Source organism: Lepeophtheirus salmonis, chromosome 6 (genome assembly GCF_016086655.4).
Source record: "Lepeophtheirus salmonis chromosome 6, UVic_Lsal_1.4, whole genome shotgun sequence".
Taxonomy (NCBI): domain Eukaryota; kingdom Metazoa; phylum Arthropoda; class Copepoda; order Siphonostomatoida; family Caligidae; genus Lepeophtheirus; species Lepeophtheirus salmonis.
The window spans coordinates 12,511,634-12,535,112 of NC_052136.2; the positions used below are offsets into that span (position 1 = coordinate 12,511,634).

The 23,479-nt window shown below is 31.5% G+C and overlaps 1 protein-coding gene across 1 annotated transcript in view; it reads left to right on the forward strand.

The window, feature by feature from the left end:
* The window catches only part of beag (IC cytokine homolog beag), a 33,643-nt gene that overhangs the window by 1,738 nt on the left and 8,426 nt on the right, over positions 1-23,479 (forward strand). Inside the window, exons 5-6 of the mRNA XM_040715814.2 lie at positions 29-206; positions 377-500. Of these exons, the coding sequence (XP_040571748.1) occupies positions 29-206; positions 377-500 (302 nt within the window). The remainder of the gene's footprint in view (positions 1-28; positions 207-376; positions 501-23,479) is intronic.

Below are 23,479 nucleotides of genomic sequence, written 5' to 3' on the forward strand. Positions count from 1 at the left end.
AACTTTTTCCATCTTTTTACGCTATTAGTATCTCAAATTTAATTAAGAAAGAAAATGACAAAGCTGCTCGTGAGGCAACTAAAAATTTAGATCTAATGTCTAAAAAGGAGCCGGAAGGCTACGCAGAGTGTTATCCAGGACTAATGGAAATGAATGATGCAATAGATGATAGTGACGATGAAGTGGATTACTCAAAAATGGATTTGGTATTCAATAATTATATACATATAATCACTGTTAATTTTGTCTTGTTTTGTCTCATTGAGTCTCATTGTATTTCGTCAAATCATAGCTGACAAAATTAACTCTGCATATAATAATTTGAATTTTTATAAATAATAGTTCACATTTTATTATTCCTCATTTAATCCACTAGGGTAATAAAAAAGGTCCTGTTGGTCGATGGGATTTTGACACACAAGAGGAATATGCGGACTACATGGGTCGTAAAGAAGCCATGCCCAAAGCTGCCTTTCAATACGGCGTTAAAATGGCTGAAGGTAAGATAATATATTCATTTATATTTGTATATTTTCTTGAAACTATTAATAAGTAAGCCTCGATTTGCTAATATTTTGACAACGAAGCACAGTTTATGTTTTTCTTTGTGTAACTTAGATTAATTGTCTATTATATTCACCCATATTTTAATTCTGAAAGAAAAAAAAACTTCTTGTGTTTAAATTTCCTGATGAAAGATGTCTTTTAGATTCAATTACACACTGATGAAAAAACTAATACGCTTAGTAGTTTTAAAGGAACGACTATTTTTTTGCGAAAGGAATGGCTAAAATAAATGATAATAAATAATATTATCATGTATTGCTATAAAAGTTAAACATGAACTTTTCACTTTAAATGTTTTATATCTCTTTCTTTCTATGGAGTGAGTGACTCATTTGAGAAATGCACTCTATGATGAATAGAGAAGGAAGTAATGATGAATTTATATATACATTTTTTGGCCAACTTATTTTTTGAATGATATATACTATTTGTATATAAATTTGTATAAAATACATGAAGTCTGTCAATACAAAAACAAGCTTAAATGATTTTTTATCAAAATTGAGTTTGAATTATTATATATTTATATTGACGAATAATTATAGTCGTTCTATTAGAAAAATTCGGTCTGGATCGGTCTCATTTAAAATCCAGTCTAGACCGATTCTACAGATGAATTGTTGATGACGTCATGTCTGTTTCAAAATTTTGAACAACTGCTCAATCTATGTTATATTAAGCTAAAACTTAAATGTGTTGCATAGATCATATTTTTACATCTCATAAATTAGGATAGGGGAGAAAACCGGTCCATGGATCGCTCCACAATTTGAAAATGATTAAATTTAGGTTTGCGGTCTGGACTGAAATATCGGTCCAAATCGGTCTAGAAAAAATCAAGTAAGACCTAACGGGAACATAGGAACAAAATCAGTCTTGACGGAGTCTCAAAAATAGTGGATACTGACAATTCATGGTCTGATAACAAAATATTATTCAATGGGCAAGTGCGTTGTTTTCTTAAATTGGTATGTAAACACAACACATTGCTTAAAAATATAAAACCTCCCTTAATAATAATTATGATTATCCGTCGAAAGAATACTAGCTACTAGCTAGAAAAAGACTTCAGACAAAGTTGAGTCACCTGTTGAAATAAGTCCTTTCATTTTATTACTCATTGTTATTACTTATTTGAGACTATATCAAAGTGATTTTAATTTTTAATAAGTGATAATTAAATTAAAAGTATTCTTGACTCAAAGTGGTTTTCCAAAGATGAGTTGAACAACCCAAGAAGTTAATTTCAAGAATCTATTCTTTTCAATAAATAAAAAAAAGTATGAAGTCCTTTTCGCTAGTAGTCAGACGACAGTTGACGTAATCCTAAAAAACAAAACAAATGCGATTTTTTAAAGATATCGAATAGGGCATGAGCAAACTAAAAAATATACATTATCCGCCAGGGGGTGACTCACTATAGCTTGGGCTAATATCAGGCTAGATTGTTAAAGGCGCGAGTATTTTTTAAGATTACCTCAACTGTTGTCTGACACCAATGTATATTTTAGCTATTTTAATAATATTACATCTTTACAAGTTGTAATATTAACTTCTTCTTGACATATCTTGACTTTCATGCGAAGAAATGTTGGTCCCTTTTATCAGGTGACTACTTCATCTGAAGTCTTTCTTTGGCCGGATAATCATAATTATTATTCAGGGAGGTTTATTATTTTTCTGCAATGTGGAGCTACTCAATGGTGGTGTGTTTACATACCCATTTAAGTAAACAACGCACTTGCCCGATTAGTTTGTTTCCTTTGCATTTTGTTGATTAATTAAAAAGGTTGACTTGTGAGAAACAAAATTTATTTGAGCTATGAAATATGAATTCATCACGGTTTAGTTATGTTAGCAATGTGACCATTTATAAAAAGGAGCAATTTTTATGGAAGGCAAAGTTTGTATTGCGCTATTTTTAAGAAGTTTATAATTTTTTATTTATAGAGAAGAAACACTGATTGTGGAAGTTATTTCAATTAAAACTAATTCCAGCGAGAATTAGTCTCATTTTTAGCGTTAAAAAAAGTAAAATAGTGTTCTGTTCACAAATCTACAAATGATATATGTACCCGTATCCCTATCTTCCATTTTTATCAGGCACTGGAATCGTACGATTCATTTTGGAGTTGTAATCTTTTAAAAATATGTTGTCTTTAGTGTTGGATCATTCTAAGAAAAACTGAAAATATATTTTTAAAAATTTAGTCCTAGGATTGGTCCTTATCGGTGTTTTATTGTAACCACAATAGCTGAAATGACGTAGTTACTATGTACTTTCAGCTGTTTACCATAACTTCTTTCAAAAGAAAAGATAACAACTGAAGTTTAAAAAAGCAAAATGAAAAAAAAGGAAAAATGGACAATTTTATATGAATGGCCATATCAGGGCCAAAATAAGTGTCTTAAATCAAAGAAAATTCTAAACGATAGCTAAAATTCTTCGGCATCTCAACACGTTCCCGTAGTTTGAATTAGTAATGAGACGATTACTCGGAATCGGAGAATCGTTAAATATTATTCTGTCAATAAATATGTATTTCTGAAATTTTTCTCCAAAAAATTTAATAATTGATTTTTTTTTACAAAAATTTTATATTAGAAATGTAATTTTTGAACTTTTTTTTTTTTTTTTAGAACAACTAGGGATTTTGGTACATTTTTCCCCAAAAATTAAATATTTGAAATTTTTTTTCAAAAAAATTAATGAACATTTTCAGTTTTCATTAATTTAAGTTTTCAATTTTTTTTCCAAATATGAATTAAATATTCAAATATGTCTATGAAACATTCCCCTGAATGTTGGATATATATTAAGTAAAAAAAAAAAAATTGGATTTTCTCCTTTTTGGATTTTTGTCCAAGATTGTTTTTATGTTGACGCATAACATATAAACAATGTCAATAAATAAATTGACCATTTCTTCCTATCCTTGATTTTTGTTCAAGATATTTTCGTAGCTATCATATATTTCTTAATATATTTTATATTACGTACGTAGCTTTGATCCTACTTACAGTGGATTAATCTAAGGGAAAGCTGAATTTGTTTGTTAATGATAGGTACTTATAAAATATTTAGCGGTTAATGTTGTTGTAGTCGTTGTTGTTGTTGTCGTAGTAATAGACGCTCATTGCATTCAAAATGACAATCAATATTAATGGTGTTTTTTTTTCATTTATTTTGTTACTCTTCTTATAATGAGTTAGTTAGAGTTTTTATTAGTGTTGGTTCGAGTTCGGTCAAGTTCGAGTAACTGAATATTGAGTCAAGTTTAAGTTTTTCAACATTGAGTCCAGTGGAGTTGGAGTGAAAGTATCAGTAAAGAAGGGATCTGTGTAAAGAAAACACTAAATATAGCGATTAGAAAAGTAAAAACCGTTGATGAATATGCTCTTTTTTCCCCCCAATATTTAATTAGTCCTGGTTATGTTAATATCTCCCTCTAAAAGAAGATTTTTTGCCTATTTTTAGTATAAACAGATTTTAAAATGCAGAATAATATTAATCTTTTATGAATTTTAACATAATTACAATTTGTTCCTTGCACTAATGCTATTTTTTTAATGTAGAAGCTTCTTCTCTTTAAAGTTGTAATTTTTCAACCCCCCCCCAAAAAAAAAAAAAAATCATCATCATCATCATATAACAAGCAGCTGATGTTAACAAAGGTCATAATTCAGGTGTCTCGTTCCTCCATTCTTCTCCTGGTCTTATAAAAAAAAAACCATCTCCATCTCTCATATTTTATCATAACTGATTATAGATGTTACTGGTGAAGGTGAGGATCTCCCAGAAAGTTATAACAGCTAGGACCGTCACTAAGTCGGATATAAAATAAAGATATATATTTTTGATGGACAACTTAAAGGTTTAGGTCCTTTTACTTGTCAGTCTCATTTTGACATTTTCAAATACACTTAATTAAGTTACTATTTTCTTTAATCTAAATTTTTAAAAAAGAGTTTGTAATCATATAAAATTTGAAAATAAGGGCCTCCCCTTTCTCCACCAAAATTTGTATAAAAGGCAGCTGATATTAATAAGGGTCTTATTTCAGTAATATCATATGTCTCGCTTCGCCTTCTCTTGGCGCTCTTATACAAATCACATCTCTAGGTATCGGGAAAGAAAAATATGTTTTAAGGTCAACATCTGAGCAACATCACTATTAGTAGTGTTGTTTCGGTCCTTCTTTCGTCTTTATATATTTATGTATGTCCCGTCCAGTTCAGTCCTGCATACTAGTAATAAAAAATTATAAAGTTCGGTCCTTGATGACGTCAATCAACTTTATTAATTCATTTTTTTACCAGTTCTATTGTTGACAGTCTAAAAATCGGTTTTAAGTCTAGACTGGACCAGATAAATATGGACAGGCAGAACAGAGATCACTTCCTACAGGGATGATACTAGGATTTTTCTTTACAGGGTTAGGTGAATATTTTTTTTTCAAATTTTCCAATAAACATTTTTTTTAAATAATAAAAGGCCTTTTTAAGAAATAATTTGCTTCATTTTTGATCGAAATATTTTTTTATTAGAAAGTATGTTAATTTAATTAACTTTTTTCTTTCATACAATGGGTAAAAATTTTAGTTTTCACAACAGTTTTTTAAAAAGAAATATTCGATATATTCTAAAAAGTCATTTTTCTGGAAAAATGGATATTTTATTTCCCTTTTCAAGGGGCTTTCATTTTTTTAGGGCACTACAAAAATTCCGTGTGACATCCTATTTTTTCCGACTCTGATACTCTTGGGGGAGGATCATCCTCGCATCCCCTACTCTGACTCCAACATACAATTTAATTATAATATATTTTATTGTCTATAGAAGTACGATTGAGTCATTTGAGTCTAGAGACTATAAATATAGATCTAATTTATAGCTATAGGTAGTTATTAGTTTTATTTAATAAATAATTGTGCCATGTTTAAATAAAATATTTGGAATATAAGATATTTTTATAGCCTGAGCCTGTACAAATTTTCCCACTCCTTACTTCGACTCCACAGCCCTCCTTGCAACAGCTCTGACTATTAATTATCCTTTATCAATATTATATGATTTCGCTGGGGTTGCACAAAAGTGGGGTCCACATGGAGGAATTTACAATGATCGAACAGTTAATTGCTCTTCTTCTTTCAAAAATTGTGTGCGAAGTTTTTTTCCCCAGCTGTAGAAAAGAGTATCCCACGAGTCATTAAAGTTGCTGAAATGTATAAGTATGCCATATATTGCTCAAACAAACATGGAAAGGACTTTTTTATCGTTCAATGAGGGATAGTTTTAGAAACAACTGGATATGAGATTAATCAATTCTCGAATATTTCGAGTTCTGATCATTTGAGTTCAAGTTTTCCAAGTAATATTTCGAGCCATAGTTTGAGTAATTTTTTGAGAACGGTGGACTCGTGTGGTCAAGTCAAGTTTTTTTGAGCTCAATTAATACTCTAATTCAGCACTTGTTTCAACTATTGGACTAGGAGTACACTCAACTCTTTATCAATAATAGTATGTTTACATAATTTGAACATGAAGAATGATTTGACACTAAAGAGAGATATAATCTCTTATTATTATTTGAAAAATTGTCTATTCGTAGGAACAAGTGAGAGAGGAGGGGAACGAGGGCAGTAGGTCAAATGTATAAGTGTTATGGGACTAATATTATTCATGATTATATTTTCATTTATTATATGAATGCGAAATGAATCAAATTAATCCACATGGAAAGATGTAGCTCATTGGACAACGCGCTTGGGATAATTTTTTTCTCTTTAAATCCATGTATGGCTAGGCTTGCGCCTCGGTCGTTCCTCGAAAAGAAATATACTTAATGTGTATGTATTTGCAGAGATTGGCTTTTTTGTAACAACGTGAGGAGGAGAAGGTGGGATCAGTAAATATCATTTCCCTCAGTTAAGACCTGTCTTAATAACAGCTGCCATTTTTTATGATTTTGAAGGAAGAAGAGGAATTACACTGCTATAAAGAGAAGAATTTTCTACACTTAAAATAGTGTTCGTGTAGGGAGAATAATTTAATTACATTTAATGCATTTTAAATCAATTTATACCAAAGATAGGCGATTATTTTTCTTTAAGAGGGAGATGTTAACCCACGTTCTCATTTCTGTGTTGCCATAAAAGACATATAGTACCCTTGAAAATGTGGATTTGTTGTGGAGTTATAATTGTAAGTCCTTATTGGACTCAGAGTAGAATTGGGGATCGACATTGAACTAATTTATAAATTACTAATTCATTGGCACATTATACAGTTCAAATGCCAATGGAGAGATGTAGCTCAATAGACACCATGCTTGGGTGAAATTATTCTCTTTAACTCAATATGCATAGGTTCGATGCACGGTCACTGCTAGGGAAGTCAATATTGACTTCAAAGATAGTTTCTAGGTTAGTTGGAGAATTGTAGTAGTGTCATGTTTACTTATATTATTTAATCAGTGCAACTCCATCTGACCAATTAATTGAACATTTTAAAATAACCCACACTTCTTAAATTACTCGTAAATACATAGCAAATAAGGTATTTCAATAGATCAAAAAGGAAGGATAGTAATAATTAATGGTTGTTAATTAGAAGGATCAATGAGACGTGCTTATTGTAACTTGTACAGCATGTTTATACAAGTTGCAAATTCTACCCAACATATAACCTTTCATTTATATAATAATTGAAAAATAGATAAAATTGACAATATACTACATATAATAGTTTGAGTAAAAGCTCGAAAAGTGTTTGTAATTGTCATATAGATAGATAATGATATTTGTTGTGTGATTTCAAAATATGATGGGAGCTCCCTCTAGTGGTTTTGAAGGAACGTTCTAAATAGTTTAAGTCTACACTAGTATATATTCAGTTAGGTGGTGATCATAATGGGAGTACTTTGAGATCCTGCTATTTTCTAAGTTCGTACCTACTGTAAAAAGTTTGAGAACGACTGGATTAAACCATTTAGTAGTGATAGGATTATTGAGAGCAATTTTTGAAGGTGCTGACTCTTGAATGCCATAGTCTGGTTGTCATAACCAAGTTCAAATCAGAGGAACTACAGTAATACCTTGAGATTCCAGTTGGATCCTTAGGGAAAAATTACGTGGAAACTCGAGCTTCTTTATGGCTCTAGGACCACGAGCATTTTTTCCGAACGGACATTTCGCAGAACAACAATTTACTGATATATACATTTTGCCAAAGGAGAATTAGAGGAACGGATATTTGGCCGAAAAAGGATATTTAATATGTATACGATCTGATATTTTAATTCAATCTAATATAATTGTATGATAATTAGGTATTGGTTATAAACTATTTATGTTATATAGGTAAATTAATTCGTGCTCTTATATGGAAAGCCCTTCTTTTTTTTTTAAATTATAGTCATTAATGATCACTATCTTAACACAACACAGTACTATGTGGTTCGAATCTTTACCGTTGTTGTACTTTCAATAATAATCAAACACGACAGCAACTTCAATGGAAGAAGAGTTAATCACTTCTCTGCTATCAATCAATTATGATTCGACATGATGGATTATTCATATGGGATTGACAAACATGCATCATATTTGAAAAGAGCAGTGACCTTCCTATATAGTGTTGAATAAATTTTGAACAGAACTTTAAACAGAAAGAAATTGTATTTTTTTGCTTATAAAGCCTTTAGATATGAGCTGGTCGATATTTATTTTTAACGGGTCGAATTAAAGATATCTATCAAGGTATTACTGTACTTATAAAATGTTTTTTTTTTTTTAAATCAACAATATCAATTTGATTCCTTTAGTCTGTGTTTCTCAAAGTCTCAAAAGGGTTCATGACGACAACACTACCCTTTAACATATGCTAATGACTGTTTCCTACTATTGAATTATGACCTGTCTACTTTTTATTCAATTTCTAACTACACGTCTGGATTTGGTGGCAGTAGCTTTTTAGAACATTACTTATATTCATGGTGATAGTAGTGTTTCATGTATGTCTATTGTCTATAATTAGTATTGTTGTTTTTTGTAATGAAACAACACCATGATTGAAGTGTATCACAATGGATAACTAATAGCAAATCCATCATATCATAGACTAGACAGCAATAAAACACCACAAAAGTTTTTCTGTGCCTTTTTTTTAAATCCATGAGACACAGTTCCAATATTATCATATTGCTTATTAATATAGTTGTCAGGGGGTCCTCAAAATTATATTTTGGGGAGGGGCTTGGTTTTTTTTATTTTTTTGGAAAACCCGTCCAAAAATTAGATGTTTTTGGGGAAAATTCAAAAATCCAGTGCTCTTCACAAAAAATATCTTTGGAATAAAAATTCAATAGTCCAATTGATTATTCACAAAAAAATTAATTTTTGGAAACAAACATAAATATTAAATTTTTTGGAACAAAAATTTCAAAATTCATAGCTATTCTCAAAAAAATAAAAGTTTAAATTTCATCCCTGGTTGTGGTATATGTTGTAAGTATTAGTGATACTTAGCATTTTTAGTGTCCGAGTTTTTTGTTGATGGTAACCTGATTTGTCGTTTTTTTTTTTTTTTTTTTTTTTTTCTTCTAAAGCTGTTGTCATGATTATTTAATACTTCAACAGAAAACATCTGAGTATAAAAGGTTAGAGAGTAATGCTGATGAATATTTTGGTAGATATAAGTGTAAGTTGTACTCATATAAAGATTGAGGATCGAAAACGGAGTAAATCCGCCTATTTCCTTGCATGATACATGATATTTTCTTCCTCTCATGACTGCTTGAAGCTATTCTAATCGAACGTCATGACTGTAGGTTAAAAATATATATAGATTAAAGATTGCCCTCTATTTGTAATTGCAATCTGAAGATGATTTTTAATTTTCCAAAGCTGCTATGATTATTCTTTGTTTCTTGAAGAGAGAAAAATAAGTATACAGTATTCATTTATGCACACAATGATAAAGAGTAACACGGATAATTTCTTGTGGAGTTCCTTGCTGGACTCGGAGTATAATTGGAGGATTGACTGAGGAGTAACTCCTATATATATCATTATTAAATACGGATTGGGATTTGTGTTAATTTCTCTCATGTTATTCTGTTATCCTGCAATACATTCTTCAGACAGTCAGGGGTACCATGTTATTTTTTATTTTTTTAATACACAAATTCTTGTGATCGATCTACATCCCTCATTAGAATGCAGTTACTGGGTGCGACGTTGAAATCTGATCAATCAATACTTTTAACTTCAATGAAATATATGAGGATGGTTGGAAAAATTTCTGAACTCAGCGTGAATATGCTACAATTGTAAATAAAAGCTAGTCATATCTATATATCATCTATTGACAGTTACTCACCAAAGTTTCAGCCATTTTGGACAAACAGATGCTATGTAACAGTCGTTGAAGTGAGTTAATGAGAGTTTTTTTTTAAAAATGGACAAAATCGAGCTGTGATTAAATCTTTGTTTTTGAAAGGCAATACGCTTACGCATATCAAAGATGAGTTGAATTCAGCTCCCCGAAATTGCACATTTCTAAATCGTGGTACACATACACAGAATCCAACTCATCTGCGATTTGCGTTGGGGTATCGCCTTTCAAATACAAATATTTAATAACTCACTCCAACGACTGTTACATAGTTACTGCCCGTCTAAAATGGCTGAAACTTTTGTGAGTATCTGTCAACAGATGCTAAATAGATGTGATTAGTTTTTATTTATGAGTGCTCCCATCTTCATGTTCAGGTCGGAAACTTTTCATATCTCCCTCGTATTTCCGTAGCTGTAACGCTACATTGTCTCCTCTAATCTTCAATGTATTCCCCTCTGCCGTCTACAATGGCACCAGTCGCCACCTGAAGGCTTGATACGTTTTTCTTATATATTCTATCATCCAGGTGTTAGTTTACATTGACCTTCATGGCCATGATATTTTCGTCCCTCAGGGTACATACCCTGGACTGCACACGTGACCAGTAGTCCAAAGGGTTGACGTTGGGTTGAGCATCTTTGGCAGAGTGGGCCGTCTTTTTTCAGGACCACATTATCATCCGGAAAGTTCGTCCGAACTCACAAGAGGAAATGATCTCTAGATGTTATCTCCTGCATCAAAAAGTGCGTGGATCTTCACGTGAGGGTCACGTTCTGGCGCCATTTTCTCTATAACTTCAAAAAGATAAACAAATTAAATTTCTACACAGTGTTATGAAGTGTTCAACGTGCCTATCTTTATTTATGTACGCCTCTTACAAACTCACCATAACCTCTCAATTTGCCAATATCCTAGTGTTCAAATTTCAGCGTTGTACCTTATATAAGTACAAGTTGCAACCCAAAAATGAGTAGAAATATTTAAAGTGAAGAATTTACGTTAGAACTTGTGATTTGTGTTGTGTCGGTCCTAATTTCTTTGGTCCGGTATAAGACTGGACTCAAGGACCAGCCCATAAATAATTCTGAATAATATTTATTCATAAGGAAGGAACACTTCTATGATGTCACGAGGGATTGAGTTTTCCTTTTTTTTTTTTTTTTTAAGAACTGCAAAGTAAGACTGGACTAAATTGACCTGAAATGCAGTCCTCCGTTCTAAATAATGACCGACACAACACTAATTGTGATGAGTTAAATATTATACCAAAAATTGAATTGCTACGTTCGGGTAAGATGTCTGGTTAGTCTCCCTCTCCAAAGTGCCCCACACAGCAAAGTCCAGCGGGTTCAAATCCGGCGAAGATGATGGCCACATTTCAGCCATGTTGTCGGCGCAGAACTTCTGGCATTTGGTCGATGTGTGTGAGGGTGCAACATATTGGATCCACAAATAGTTGTCGCCTGGGTATGTGGCCTTGAGCCATAGCAGTATGGTGGACCTCAGCATCTTGTAGTGGGCCTTCTAGCCGATTTTCTTCCCAGCCTTAAAAGGAAGTGAGGCATCTTCTTGCTGTCGGACGCCAAGTTCCCGAGGACCATTATTTGGGCCGGATGTTTTGTACAGAACACCCCGTTGACCTTTTCTGGGGATCCCCCAAGCCAAGGGTCGTTCTGACGACTGTAGACCTGGTCCACGGTGAAAATCTTCTCCTTCACAGCCCTCCTGATTGTCCCCTCGTCCACGTCAAACTTGTTAGACAGGCGATTCATGGATTTGTGGGGCTCTCGTTCATCTTCTTCTTCAGGTCCCCCAGAAACTGAGATTACCTTTTCAAGTTGTGTCTCCCACTTCCTTCTTTCCTTGAGAGGTATTTTCCATCCTTTTTCATCTTGGCCACCTTGAATATGAGGCTCCTGGAGAACCTCAGAATGTCCATAATCTCTGCCGCCTCAATTTTGGCATCCAGAATGTCTGAGATCCTCTGCCTTTTTTGCTTCTTGCTCTGTCTTTATGGAAGGTTTTATAAATTTTTATTCTCGTTTACTTATGCAAAAAGGACAGTAGATTCAGAATATGTTGGAAAAAATCACAAACCCTCTCTTTTTTATTACATAATTAGCATTTATTAGCAGTCCACGTTTTTCTTCCGAACCCAGTATATATTGTTGTTCTTTGTCAAAGGCTGTGAAAAAGTTCTAGACATTAATCAATATGTCTCAAAGTTTATGCTTCTTCATTTTATATTAAAGTAAACTTTTTCGTACTATGTTTGCCTAACATTTCGAGCAAAAAAAATGAACCAGTTTAATGTATGTACCTTTAAAAAAAATTAAAATGAAATAATAACTAACATCAATTAATATTTGATATTAAAATATAGCTGGAGTCATAAATGAATAAAAGGCTGCCAATTTTAACTTGTAGAATCATATATTCAGCACTTTAAACTTTAAATCCATAGTTGAGAAACATGCCAGGCCTCAATTTTTTCGGGAGAACTATTTTTTTCAATAAATCCATTTTACAGTTTTTATCCAATACCTCAACAAAAAAAAAAATATATATATCAATAATTTGCATTGTACTATTCAATTCTAATGTAAATTTACCTATGTTCATACTACAGAAAAAGGACTTGTTTCAATCGTTCCGTTGTTGTAACTGTCCCTGGCTGCGGAAACGGTTGTAACTAGTGATGGAACGGTTCCAAAAATATCCCCATAACGATGCTTCTAAAAATTCCCCGATTCCGATTCTTCTGGTTAGAGCGTAATAAGTACACTTGTAGGTCCAACGCAGGATTAAAAGAAATACAAGGGGATATTATAACGCTTTTAGGACTTATGTTTGACTTCCACATCGCTTTTTAAGAGTGATGTTATAGAGCAATACTGTTACTAAGAGTAAGAGTTGACTGTTACTGTTAAAGTAACGCTGTTATTCTCAATGACGTCAAAAATTCTAGAAAGGCCGATTACATGATGGTCAAACCTCCTTATATTTAAATTAACCTTGGGTCGAACGATGTTACAGTATTACGAAAGAGTCTTAGGGGTAAGCTGCTGATACAGTATCATTCACGTTTAGACACGTTCGATACGGTCTCATATACAAGATAACATAGTATTATTACTAGATATAAGAAGGATCTGAAACATACATATATAAAGGGAGTAGTACTGCTCCTTGTCAATATATGTTTTGTGAAGTGTAGATCCCAAATCGAATCTAATACACAAAGTACTTATTTACTTCAAAACTTAAAAGCAAGGGTTTTTCCAAAGTGTGTCTTTTACTTGTGTAGAACACGTTTTGTTTTTTTTCGTTCAATTTGTTAATTCTCCGTTTTAGAGCATTTGGTTATCATAAATAGTTTAATTACATACAATTATAAGACTAAAGTCCTCAATTCACATTGTCATTTCTTGTATCTTATGGGAAATATTTCATATTTTTTTGTTCATAACATATAAAAATTATTCATAAGAATCGAAATTGTAGAATTGATAAGCTGATTCCAGAAAAAAACACCCATTTCTCAGATTTCGTTTAATCTTCCCATCACTAATAATAAGTAAGTAACATAAAACAAAATGAAAGTATGCCATCAGCTGTTCATTAAAATGACACGTGTTATAACTAAGTAAATAAACGTTATTTACTTAGAATGATTAATTTCAACTTTTACAAGTTACAACTTGTACACAACATAGGTATATGGTCATACAATATACGCGACTCAATATTGACGATTCCACTTGATTGTACCCCTTTGGTTGATGTTCAATTATTGTTGATATGATATGACGTATACATTCAGTATCATTTATAATTTGTACCAATTAAATGGTGAGCTGGTATACATGTGCTGGCTCATTTTAAAGAAGTCAATTGTACCTACTATATATTTGTTTTTAGATGGATTATGACATGAACTTTTTCATATGTGACCCGCTTCTCCTCCAGTCTTTTTGATATCGCAAAAAAATTGATTATAGATAGATTTTCCTTATCTACCTTTATCTACCACATAAACAGGCATATGTATTGTATACCCATATTAGAATACCTTCTCTTTGTTCAATAAAGTGGAGGGGAGTTTTTAAATGTTCAAAATAGAAGGTCCTTCATAGTCATGGGGCGATTAAAAAATTAAATTTTTAATATAAAGTTTTAATAAATTTCAAATATTTAAAAATATATACAAAAAGCAAAAATTGTTTAATTTTGGAGGGGACCATTTTTTTTATAACCTAGTATAGTAATCAATAAAAATTGTAAATGAAAGATTATATCCATTTTACACTTGTACATACAAAAAAAAAGTTACTTAAAAAAATCCTTGCTTGAGTTAAAAAAAAAAAAGAGAAGAAATACATTATATTTTTTGAATTAATTTTAACGCCATTAAATTGTGATATCAACAAGATTTAAACCTTTATAATTTCATTTTTGATTAAAAATTTTATGAAATATTAATTAACATTAATGAAATTTAGGTACTACAAATGTATTTACTTATTTTGATGAGCTTGCAGCTATTATACGGAATAACAGCTGGTATTACATTTGTAATACAAACAACGCGTATATCTTTAATTGAAAGAAAGCAAAAGAACGACGTAAAAGCAATCAAATTTACCAAACCTTGATTTAGAGGAACCTCAAAGGCCCTAAAGTTTTGAGTATTGAAATTTTACGGTTAAAAAAACAAAAACAAAAAACGTGAGTTGCCTGGAAACATATTTACCGAACAGATATTTTACCGAATGACAGTTTGCCAAAAGACAATTCGGGAGAATTGGTTCGAAAAATAATATATTAAATATCATTTTGGATATATTCGATCGCATATTTTAATTTAATTTAAAATGATCGAATGATAAAAAAGTTCATATGCTATATATGTCATATAGGTAAATTAATTACTGTTGTTTTGCAGAAAAATATTTTTTAACCCTTAAGTGCTTTGTTTTTTTTTTACTTTTTGGACTAAAAATAATTTTTCACGTTAAATTAAAAGGGATATAACGAAAAAAAAATCTAATTAATAATTATCTCTTTGGCATGTTTTTTTAAAAATATTAAAGCATACTAATATCTCCTCACACTGTCCAAGAGGTTTGTTTCAGATGTAAAAAAAGTTGTAATTTAACACAACTTTGTTAAATATTTTATATGTATATATATATTTTTTGTACGTTGTATATATGTCACAAAAACAATAAAGGGTTAAATTTTTCAAAAATTCACAACTATTTACAAAAAATTAGAGTTTATGGAAAAAAATTTCAAAAATCTTCAGCTATTCACAAAAAATAAACATTTTTAGAAAAAAAATTATAAATATCAAACTTTTTGAAAAAAAATATTTAAAAATGACCCTTTGTTCTCCAAAAAAGAAATTTTTGTGATAAAAATTTGAAAAATTACAATTTTAATACAACACTTTTTGAAGAAAATTAATTAATTAATTATTAATTTTTCTAGTAAAATATAAAAATTCCTTAATTTGGGGGGGACTATTTTTCTCCTACCTTAGAAAAGTAATAAATAGCTAAATACGAGAAATGAATAAGAATGGGAATTGCAAATTAAACATTCTTTCCCTGATGCCAATTCTGATTAATCGGCCCATCACTAATAAATAACTACGCGACCTTCATAAGTTCACCCTTTTAATTAAATTAACCAGGTAAATACTGAAAAAGGAAGAAAAGTTTTCATACTTTACGAGGAAGAAAGATAACGTCATCTCCATTGGTGTTTTAAAATAACATCTTGTGGGAGGGAGGGGAGACTTTTTCCTTAGCCAAGGAAATATCCTTAAGCTAACAGGTGCATTATGTCACTTTGCTTTTGGTCGACTTGAGTCGATTCGACAATAAGAAAAGGAAGATATAAATCAGTCACTCCCAATTTTGAAAATAAGAGAAATATATAGTTTATATAAATATATTCTTCATACTTTATTGATAATTAAACACTAAAACAAGTTAGAAGGGTTTTTCTCAAAATTAAGTGTGTACATCATGTGTATACTTTGACTAATTTCTAAGAAAAAATTATTCTTATGAACCCATTAGGATGCACTGCAATGTGCACTTTGAGGAACCAAAATTGATTGTCGCAATCAGGGAATGAGAAATAGACAGTTTTTTTAAAGGCAATATCGTGGTGAATATAAGTCTCTTAAATTAAATAAAGTTTCGAAACTATAGTAAAATTTCTTGGGTATCTTAATTGATCCCACAAATTTGAATACAAAACCTAAATTTGACTATAGTTCGAGTTCCTTTGCATATTCTTATAGTCGGTTCGTATAAAAAAATAAGTCCCATAGTTTGGGAACCAGTGTCAATAGAAAGTCTTTTGACTCACTTGGGTTATGATACCAAATATATACAATATTTATTATACCAGGTTATTCACTTTTAAAATAAATAATATATTTGATGCATAAGGTAAAGAATCCTCGGTTGAGCCATTTGACAATTTTTTCCCTTAAAATCCTCATGGACACAATAAAAGATATTCAATGAACTGATCATTTAACAAAGGAAACGTGAATTTCTAATGAAGGACCTTCTAGTTTTCCAAACTTATGGCCTTCTCAAAAGAGTGTCAAAACCATATGTTGGAAAATATTAATTTGTATAATGAATATCAGCAAAAACAGTCGTCATTTACTTTAAATTAAAAAAAAAAAAAAACTCAAAACTGATATGAGTTTATTTAAACACATTAATCATGTAAAAAAATTGCTCTTAAAAAGGAAATGCAAAACAATCTGACCTTGCTTATATTTAGTAGGCGTTAAAAAAATTATTCAGCCTCAAAAATATAAAATATTGATATTTTTTTAAAAGTAAGTGTAAAAAGGCAGTGCGTGTGCGCTCTCCTCGCGCCTGTGTCAGTACTGGGAATACTGCTGAGACTTTTGTGCATTTCCATCCCGACTGCTTTCATCATCAAAAAGTCTACTTTAGACTCATGCATAAATAAAGTTCTTTTGTATCAACAATAATGCTTGCTTCTGGCATCCTTTCATGTGACCCTCCTGCTCTCCTGACCTCAACTTAGCGATGTTTGCAGTTACGGGCGTCTTGTATGACAATGTTTGCCGCACCTCTCATCCAAATTTGGGTTCGCTCTAGGTTGCTATCATGACTGCGTGGTACGTCATGGACAAGGTCTTCATTTTTAAGACCTGCCAATCTGTTCGCCGGTGTGTCGAGGGTATTATTGCTTGTGAAAGAGAACATATTAAATAGAAAAAATATATAAATAGAGTATTTAAACAATTTACTAATTGGTCTTGAGTTGTCCTTTTCTTGATTCCATAAAAATGACGTTATTTGTAATTTAGTCATTCTACCCCAAGTTTTGGGTACCCAATTTGTAAACTTATCGAGTCGACAATTTATCAAGTTGACACAACACTACCAACGTTTTTTTTGTTGTTTTTTATTATTAGATACTTTGTACCTACAAATTATTTATTCTCTTCTATTAGCAGCCCCTCCTTTACCTGGATATTAAATGCAGTAATCATATGAAAGTAATTGTAATTGTAGATTTTCACAATCATTTTTATGGGAAAAGGGATCAAGTTTTCAATTTATCAGACAAATATTGGAGACACCCATTGAATATTTTTTTATGAAATTATAGAGCATCAAATAATTGCATGTCTGGCAAATAAATATCGAACTTATATTAAGGCTAGGATTCCCACCTGTCCAGTCTGTGTGGTTAATAAAAATTGAAATATAAATTCAAGTTACTGAGAGCGAAGAGAAAAAGGATTGAAGCTACTCTTCAATTGAATTGGTAATATTTTGACGGGCAAACTGCTTTTTCGGTCACAAAATAGGTAAAAACAGGTTAAGACACACTTCATTTTTATTAGGATACTTACCAAATGTGGACACCTATTTTTTTTTATCAATCCAACTGTTTTTTGTTTCTTTTAAAAATAAAGTTTGGAATTTACTTTTTATTGTCTGGTTTGTTTGCTTTTTGACGAATTTGACTACAAGATTTTTATCAGGGTAGTTTAGCATCCTTCCATAAGTGTGGGTCTTGTTCCTATACTCAGCTGTTATGATCCTTTGCTCATAATAGCAATTCAGTTAGATAAATTCCAATATATAGGTCCATAAATTTATCACCAAGACATACATGTTATTTAACTATACTTTTTCCCCCTGGACTCCAACAACTAAACCCAAAACGGTATGGATTCGAACGCCAGACCGCCAGTTGAGTAGTCTTACCCTTTAGAATGCTATAGCACGGACATCTTGGGCAGCTGAATAACAGACAAGGCAACTTGCGATGCAAGGGTTGGCTTAGAAGAAGTTCACGAATATGTTATTTTTTCTATGAAAATATATTAGAACAGTTTTTCAATACAGATTGTACGAGTTAAAATCTACAAATATTTATACATTATAGGACAATTGATAAGAATTCAAGACTAAATAAGCTGCAATATATCACCAATATAATTTACATTAATTATTTCAAAAATAGATGAACACACCAGGAAAAATTAATGTTCATAACTGAAACATTATCAGATTGAAGTTTGGCAACCTTTTTTTAGACTTGAGCTTGTTTTCAGATGATATTTTTCTTCCTTCCTGTCAAATGTTGTCATTGCAACATAAGATACTAGGGACATGGAACTGTAAGGCAATTCGACTTGAAGATTTGATCATAGAGGGCCGTACTAAAATTTTTGCCACTGAAGACAAACAGAGAAAAGACAATGAAAATCTGATTCTATTGGGCTTCTTGAAGAGTAATGTCATCTGTTCTAAGATGAAAGACAATTTGAAGAATGAATTGGCTCCATGTCTTGTGATACAAGAAGTTTTTTCAATAAGGCCATGAGGATTTTATATGTCTTTAAATTATTCAAGCTCTCTTTTGATACTAAATACGCAGCAATGATTACTGATTACTTCAGTTACGGATTTGATGACATTAGTCTTTGTGGTCCGAAATTGGGAGCTGTTATTTAGCTTATGATTCCCTTGAAAAATTTGTAAGGTTAGATCTTCTTGGATTTCAAGGCTAGCCTTAATATGAAAGCCCCTAATTTCAATCGTTTTCAGCTTAACGTGGGACAATTTGGGGGATTAAATGAGTATAAATCCCAACGGTAATGTTTCCAGTGAAACTTATCAGTGATCACGTTAACAGTTAGGCCTCTTATTCCTCAAACATTTTCAGATCCAAGGCTTTTTGACGTTCGTTTTCGAACTGTAGTCGTAGGCCGCTAGTGGATGCTCGGGTGGGTCTTGGAAGAGGCGGAGGAGAAGAGAGGTAGAACGGAAGGTTTGTCCACACTAAAGGCATAGCATTCTTTTTTAGTCTCCTGAAAAGTTAATTAATTCAATTAAGTACAGATATCAATCTTTGAATAAGTTGTATATTTTAATTTGAAAGTAAATTGGCATGTTACCCAAAGCTAGAACATGTACAATGTTTATAAGCAAGAAATAGTGTAGAGAAGACATTAAAATAGTAAAAATTATAAAATAATTTTGTCTGAGAGAGGAGATATATAATTTTTTTCTTTATAAAATGACATTTAACTTTTGTCAATATTCGATATTTCTAAGTAGTTTTTCTCAATGAATGGTCAGTGTTTACTCATTAGTAGTTATTTTACCCGAGGATAGTGGCGTTTTACCTTGCGTTCATTATTGTTTATTAGTAGCTTGTAAACATAATTTAAATAGATTCAAATAATATTGAAGAACCAAACAAAAGATAACCCAAAATTTGTGCATTTGTTGAATAAGTTGGGGTATTTTCACATTTTTAACTTGTACAATCCGATTGTTCAAGTTTCAACCCAAAAATGAATTGAAGTACTGTAATTGAAAATGTATATCACTTGTGATAGGTAGATTACAATAACTGAAATTCATTTTGTTGCTCTCTTTTTTTTATAAACCGAAATATATATTTAATAACAGCAAACGCCAGAAGACATCTATAGACCCGACAACAGAACACACTTTACACAATATCAAAATAATATGCTAAAAATAAAATATTTTGAAGAAATAGCAACACTCATTAAATTATTAAAGCAAAGTTTTTCTATATATATATATATATTTGTATGTTTGTATACATAACGTCAAGTTATTTTTGAGTGTAGATACTTGATCTTAGAAATAACAATCTTTCACCTCCTACTCCAACAAAATTCCATCCCTATGTATCAGCAACTATTGACAATCAGCAGGAATGGATTCACGCCGTATTTTCCCGAAAATTACTGCTTTTTGATCCAGTTTGGTCTTGAGGGAAAGCTTTCAGCTTAAAAAATTTATTGAAAGAATGGTATGCATCTTATAAAATACTTTTTTCATTCGTCTGTACAAAGTTTAAGAGAGCAATAAAAAAAAAGGGGGGGGGGTGAACAAAGTTATAAATTGATTATAGTATAAACGTCCATGACCTCATTTGATATTTTTTTTCAATAGCTCCTTTAAAAAAAAATCCCGTTCTAGGTCTCAGGTGCTCAAAAATTATCTGAAATTATGAGCGGCGTATATTGTCACGTTCATCTACTAACCGGGTAACTTGTTGATGAAAATAATAATTAAAATACAAAATAAAAGAATCTATGTATAGAGCGCTTTCACTGACGACACAGATTGTACAATAAACTGAAGTGTAACTATATTGAAAGCCATTGCCATAGCTCATAGACAACGCGCTCGGGAGAAGTTATTCTCTTGAATTCAATGTGCGTATGTTCGCGCCAAGGTGATTCCTAGATAAATAAATATACTTTATGTATATAGATTTCGGAACCGTGAGTGTGTTGGTGAACCCCTCCCAGTTACCTTAAGAAAACACTTGATGACTTCTTTTACAAAATGTGGCGTAGTCGTCTTAAAAACAATGTCATGATGAAAGAGCCAAGATCAAAACCAGTTAAATTTCGACGTGAATGCCTGAAGCTGCTTGTTCAAGCCTACTCAGGGCATGGACCATTCCTTGCTCCTCTCAGTAAATGGAGGAACACAAGTGCACTCTGCAATATTTGCAAGGAAGAGACTCAGAGTGTCCATCATCTTATAAAAAGATGTAATAATTTAAAATGTAAGAAGGAGTCTCTTTTACTGTAGTGACACAGAATCCCCGTTGTGCGGTTCTGTTCTTCACTTTTATCTTTATTATTATTATTTTTATGCCAATTGTGAACAGTAAATAAAATTTTAAATAACAGTATATAGATTTCCCCAAAAGATTAGATGGAGTAAATATAATACTATAATATTTACATATACTTAATCAGTGTAATTCCATCTAAACAATTGAAGGAACATTAAAAAAAAAAAAAGCCTAGATTGATATTTTTATTTATTTACACATTTCTAAAAAAAATCTTGTAATTTTGTATGTTTTGGTTGTTATCAATCATAGAATCCAAAACGGTGGAACAACCCAGTTGTTTATTAAGCTAGTAGACGTTTAAAATAACCAAACATGTTCCTAGGATATATTTTCTGTCTGTGAAGTCATATAGAGGTTTTTTTTTTACTGTATCTAACCCTCCTTTTTCTTTTCTCTCTTTTCCTCCCTCTATCTCTTTTGACAGTTCTCTTTATGTCTATTTTCTTCTACATTCATTTCTTGTTTCTATTCCTCTCTAATTTGCACTGCAATGCAGGCACTCTCTGCTGATATAACTATAAGTAATAACTAGTGAGTATGCTCATGAAAGTCAGAGAGTAACAATAAGTGTTTGTCCGGAGTTATTTGCTTGTTGGACTTGGAGTAGAATTGAGAATCGTCATCGCAGTAGTTCCAACCTATATGTCCTTTGTATATACGGGGTGGGATTTTTGCATATTTCCTTCCAATCACGTCTGCTTGCAACTGATCTAATAAAACATCATAGCAGCTAAGCTGCTTTTCTTCAAAACATTCTTCAAATTGTCAGTGTGACCCAAGGTTAATTGAAATACAAGGTTATAATATAACGCGTGTACGACTAATGTTTGTTATACACCACGCATTTAAATATTGACTTCATATGTGTTTTGTCTGTTTTTCTTGCCCAGCAGTCGGTACGATACATCAGATTGAAAATTCTAGCAATAATGACGTCATAGAATATGATTGGTTGTGTGTTTTATTAAAATCCCTTTGTTTTGCCAAGCAGTCCGTACAACACATCAAATTGAAAACATTAGGGTCTAACCTGGTTTTTTTATTAACCTTGACTTTGACCATGTTAAATTATACATAAAGAAGAGATGTGTGTTAAAAAACAAACAAACTAATTTTACCGATTATAAAAGGAAAAACGGTCTGTGCGTGTGCTCTTTTTTTCTTCATTATTTAATCAGTTGTGGGGATATTAACAACTCCCTCTAAAAGAAGAATTCTCGCCTATCTTTGGGATAAATTGATTTAAAAATGCATAATAAAATAAATATATATATATTTACAGTAAACCCATCTCCATTTCACATAGTTTATGCATTACTTTGAATGTATTTTACTATTTACTAATTTAGACTGAACATCCTTAAATGACCGAATTAGTTCTATCCACTAAAAATCAACAATTCAAAGAGTTGTATTATTTTACAGCAAGACTGTGCGTGCCACTCTCTGACACTTTTTTTACAAAACAATATAAGTATACAGCTCCCATACTCTATTGAGTCACATATCCTTTTTTTGGTAATCAATATATGAACATTGAATACCCTAAGTAAATTCTCAAAAATGGGGGGGAGGATTTCCCACCTGATGTGTAGGCCTTGTCAATGAAATACTTTCAGTGTGTACTTTGTGTATTACTTACCTACTTTTGGTATGTACTATTTTTTATTGCTTTATGAGCACTAAAAAACTAATTTTATTAGAAATCGTGCAATCTATTAAAAATTTTTAGTATAATATGTCTAATAGTTATGAAATTATAAGAAAACCCCAATCGAAATAGTAATTGATTAAAAAATTACTAAGAGAGGACAGCCCCACAAGATCCTTCAGATTTGATGAGATTTATACGTAAAAATCAAACCTTCTAAAAAAAAAAAGGATGAAGTCGACTCGGGATTTTTCATTTTTGAAAATCTACTTACAATTTGAGTTGAATCGATAATTGTTCGAGTCGTCACAACACTAATTTAAACATATAATTATCTAGCAAGTTCACATTTTCTGTTTTCACTCTATTGAATCTACATTTTACGACTATAATAATATTATTTCTGTACGAAAACAAGGGGAAAATACGCAGCTTCCTTTATAATTAGAATGCGAATCGCATTGTCATCACACATATTTCTATCTTTTATCCTAAATACACATGATATATAAAATGTGCAGATTACAAATCTACCGTGTGGATATTATGTATTATGTACATACGACGTTGGTCTGATAAGTTTCTGAACTCAACGTGAAGATGGCAGCATTTTCACATAAAAAGTATTCATATCTATCTGTTGAGAG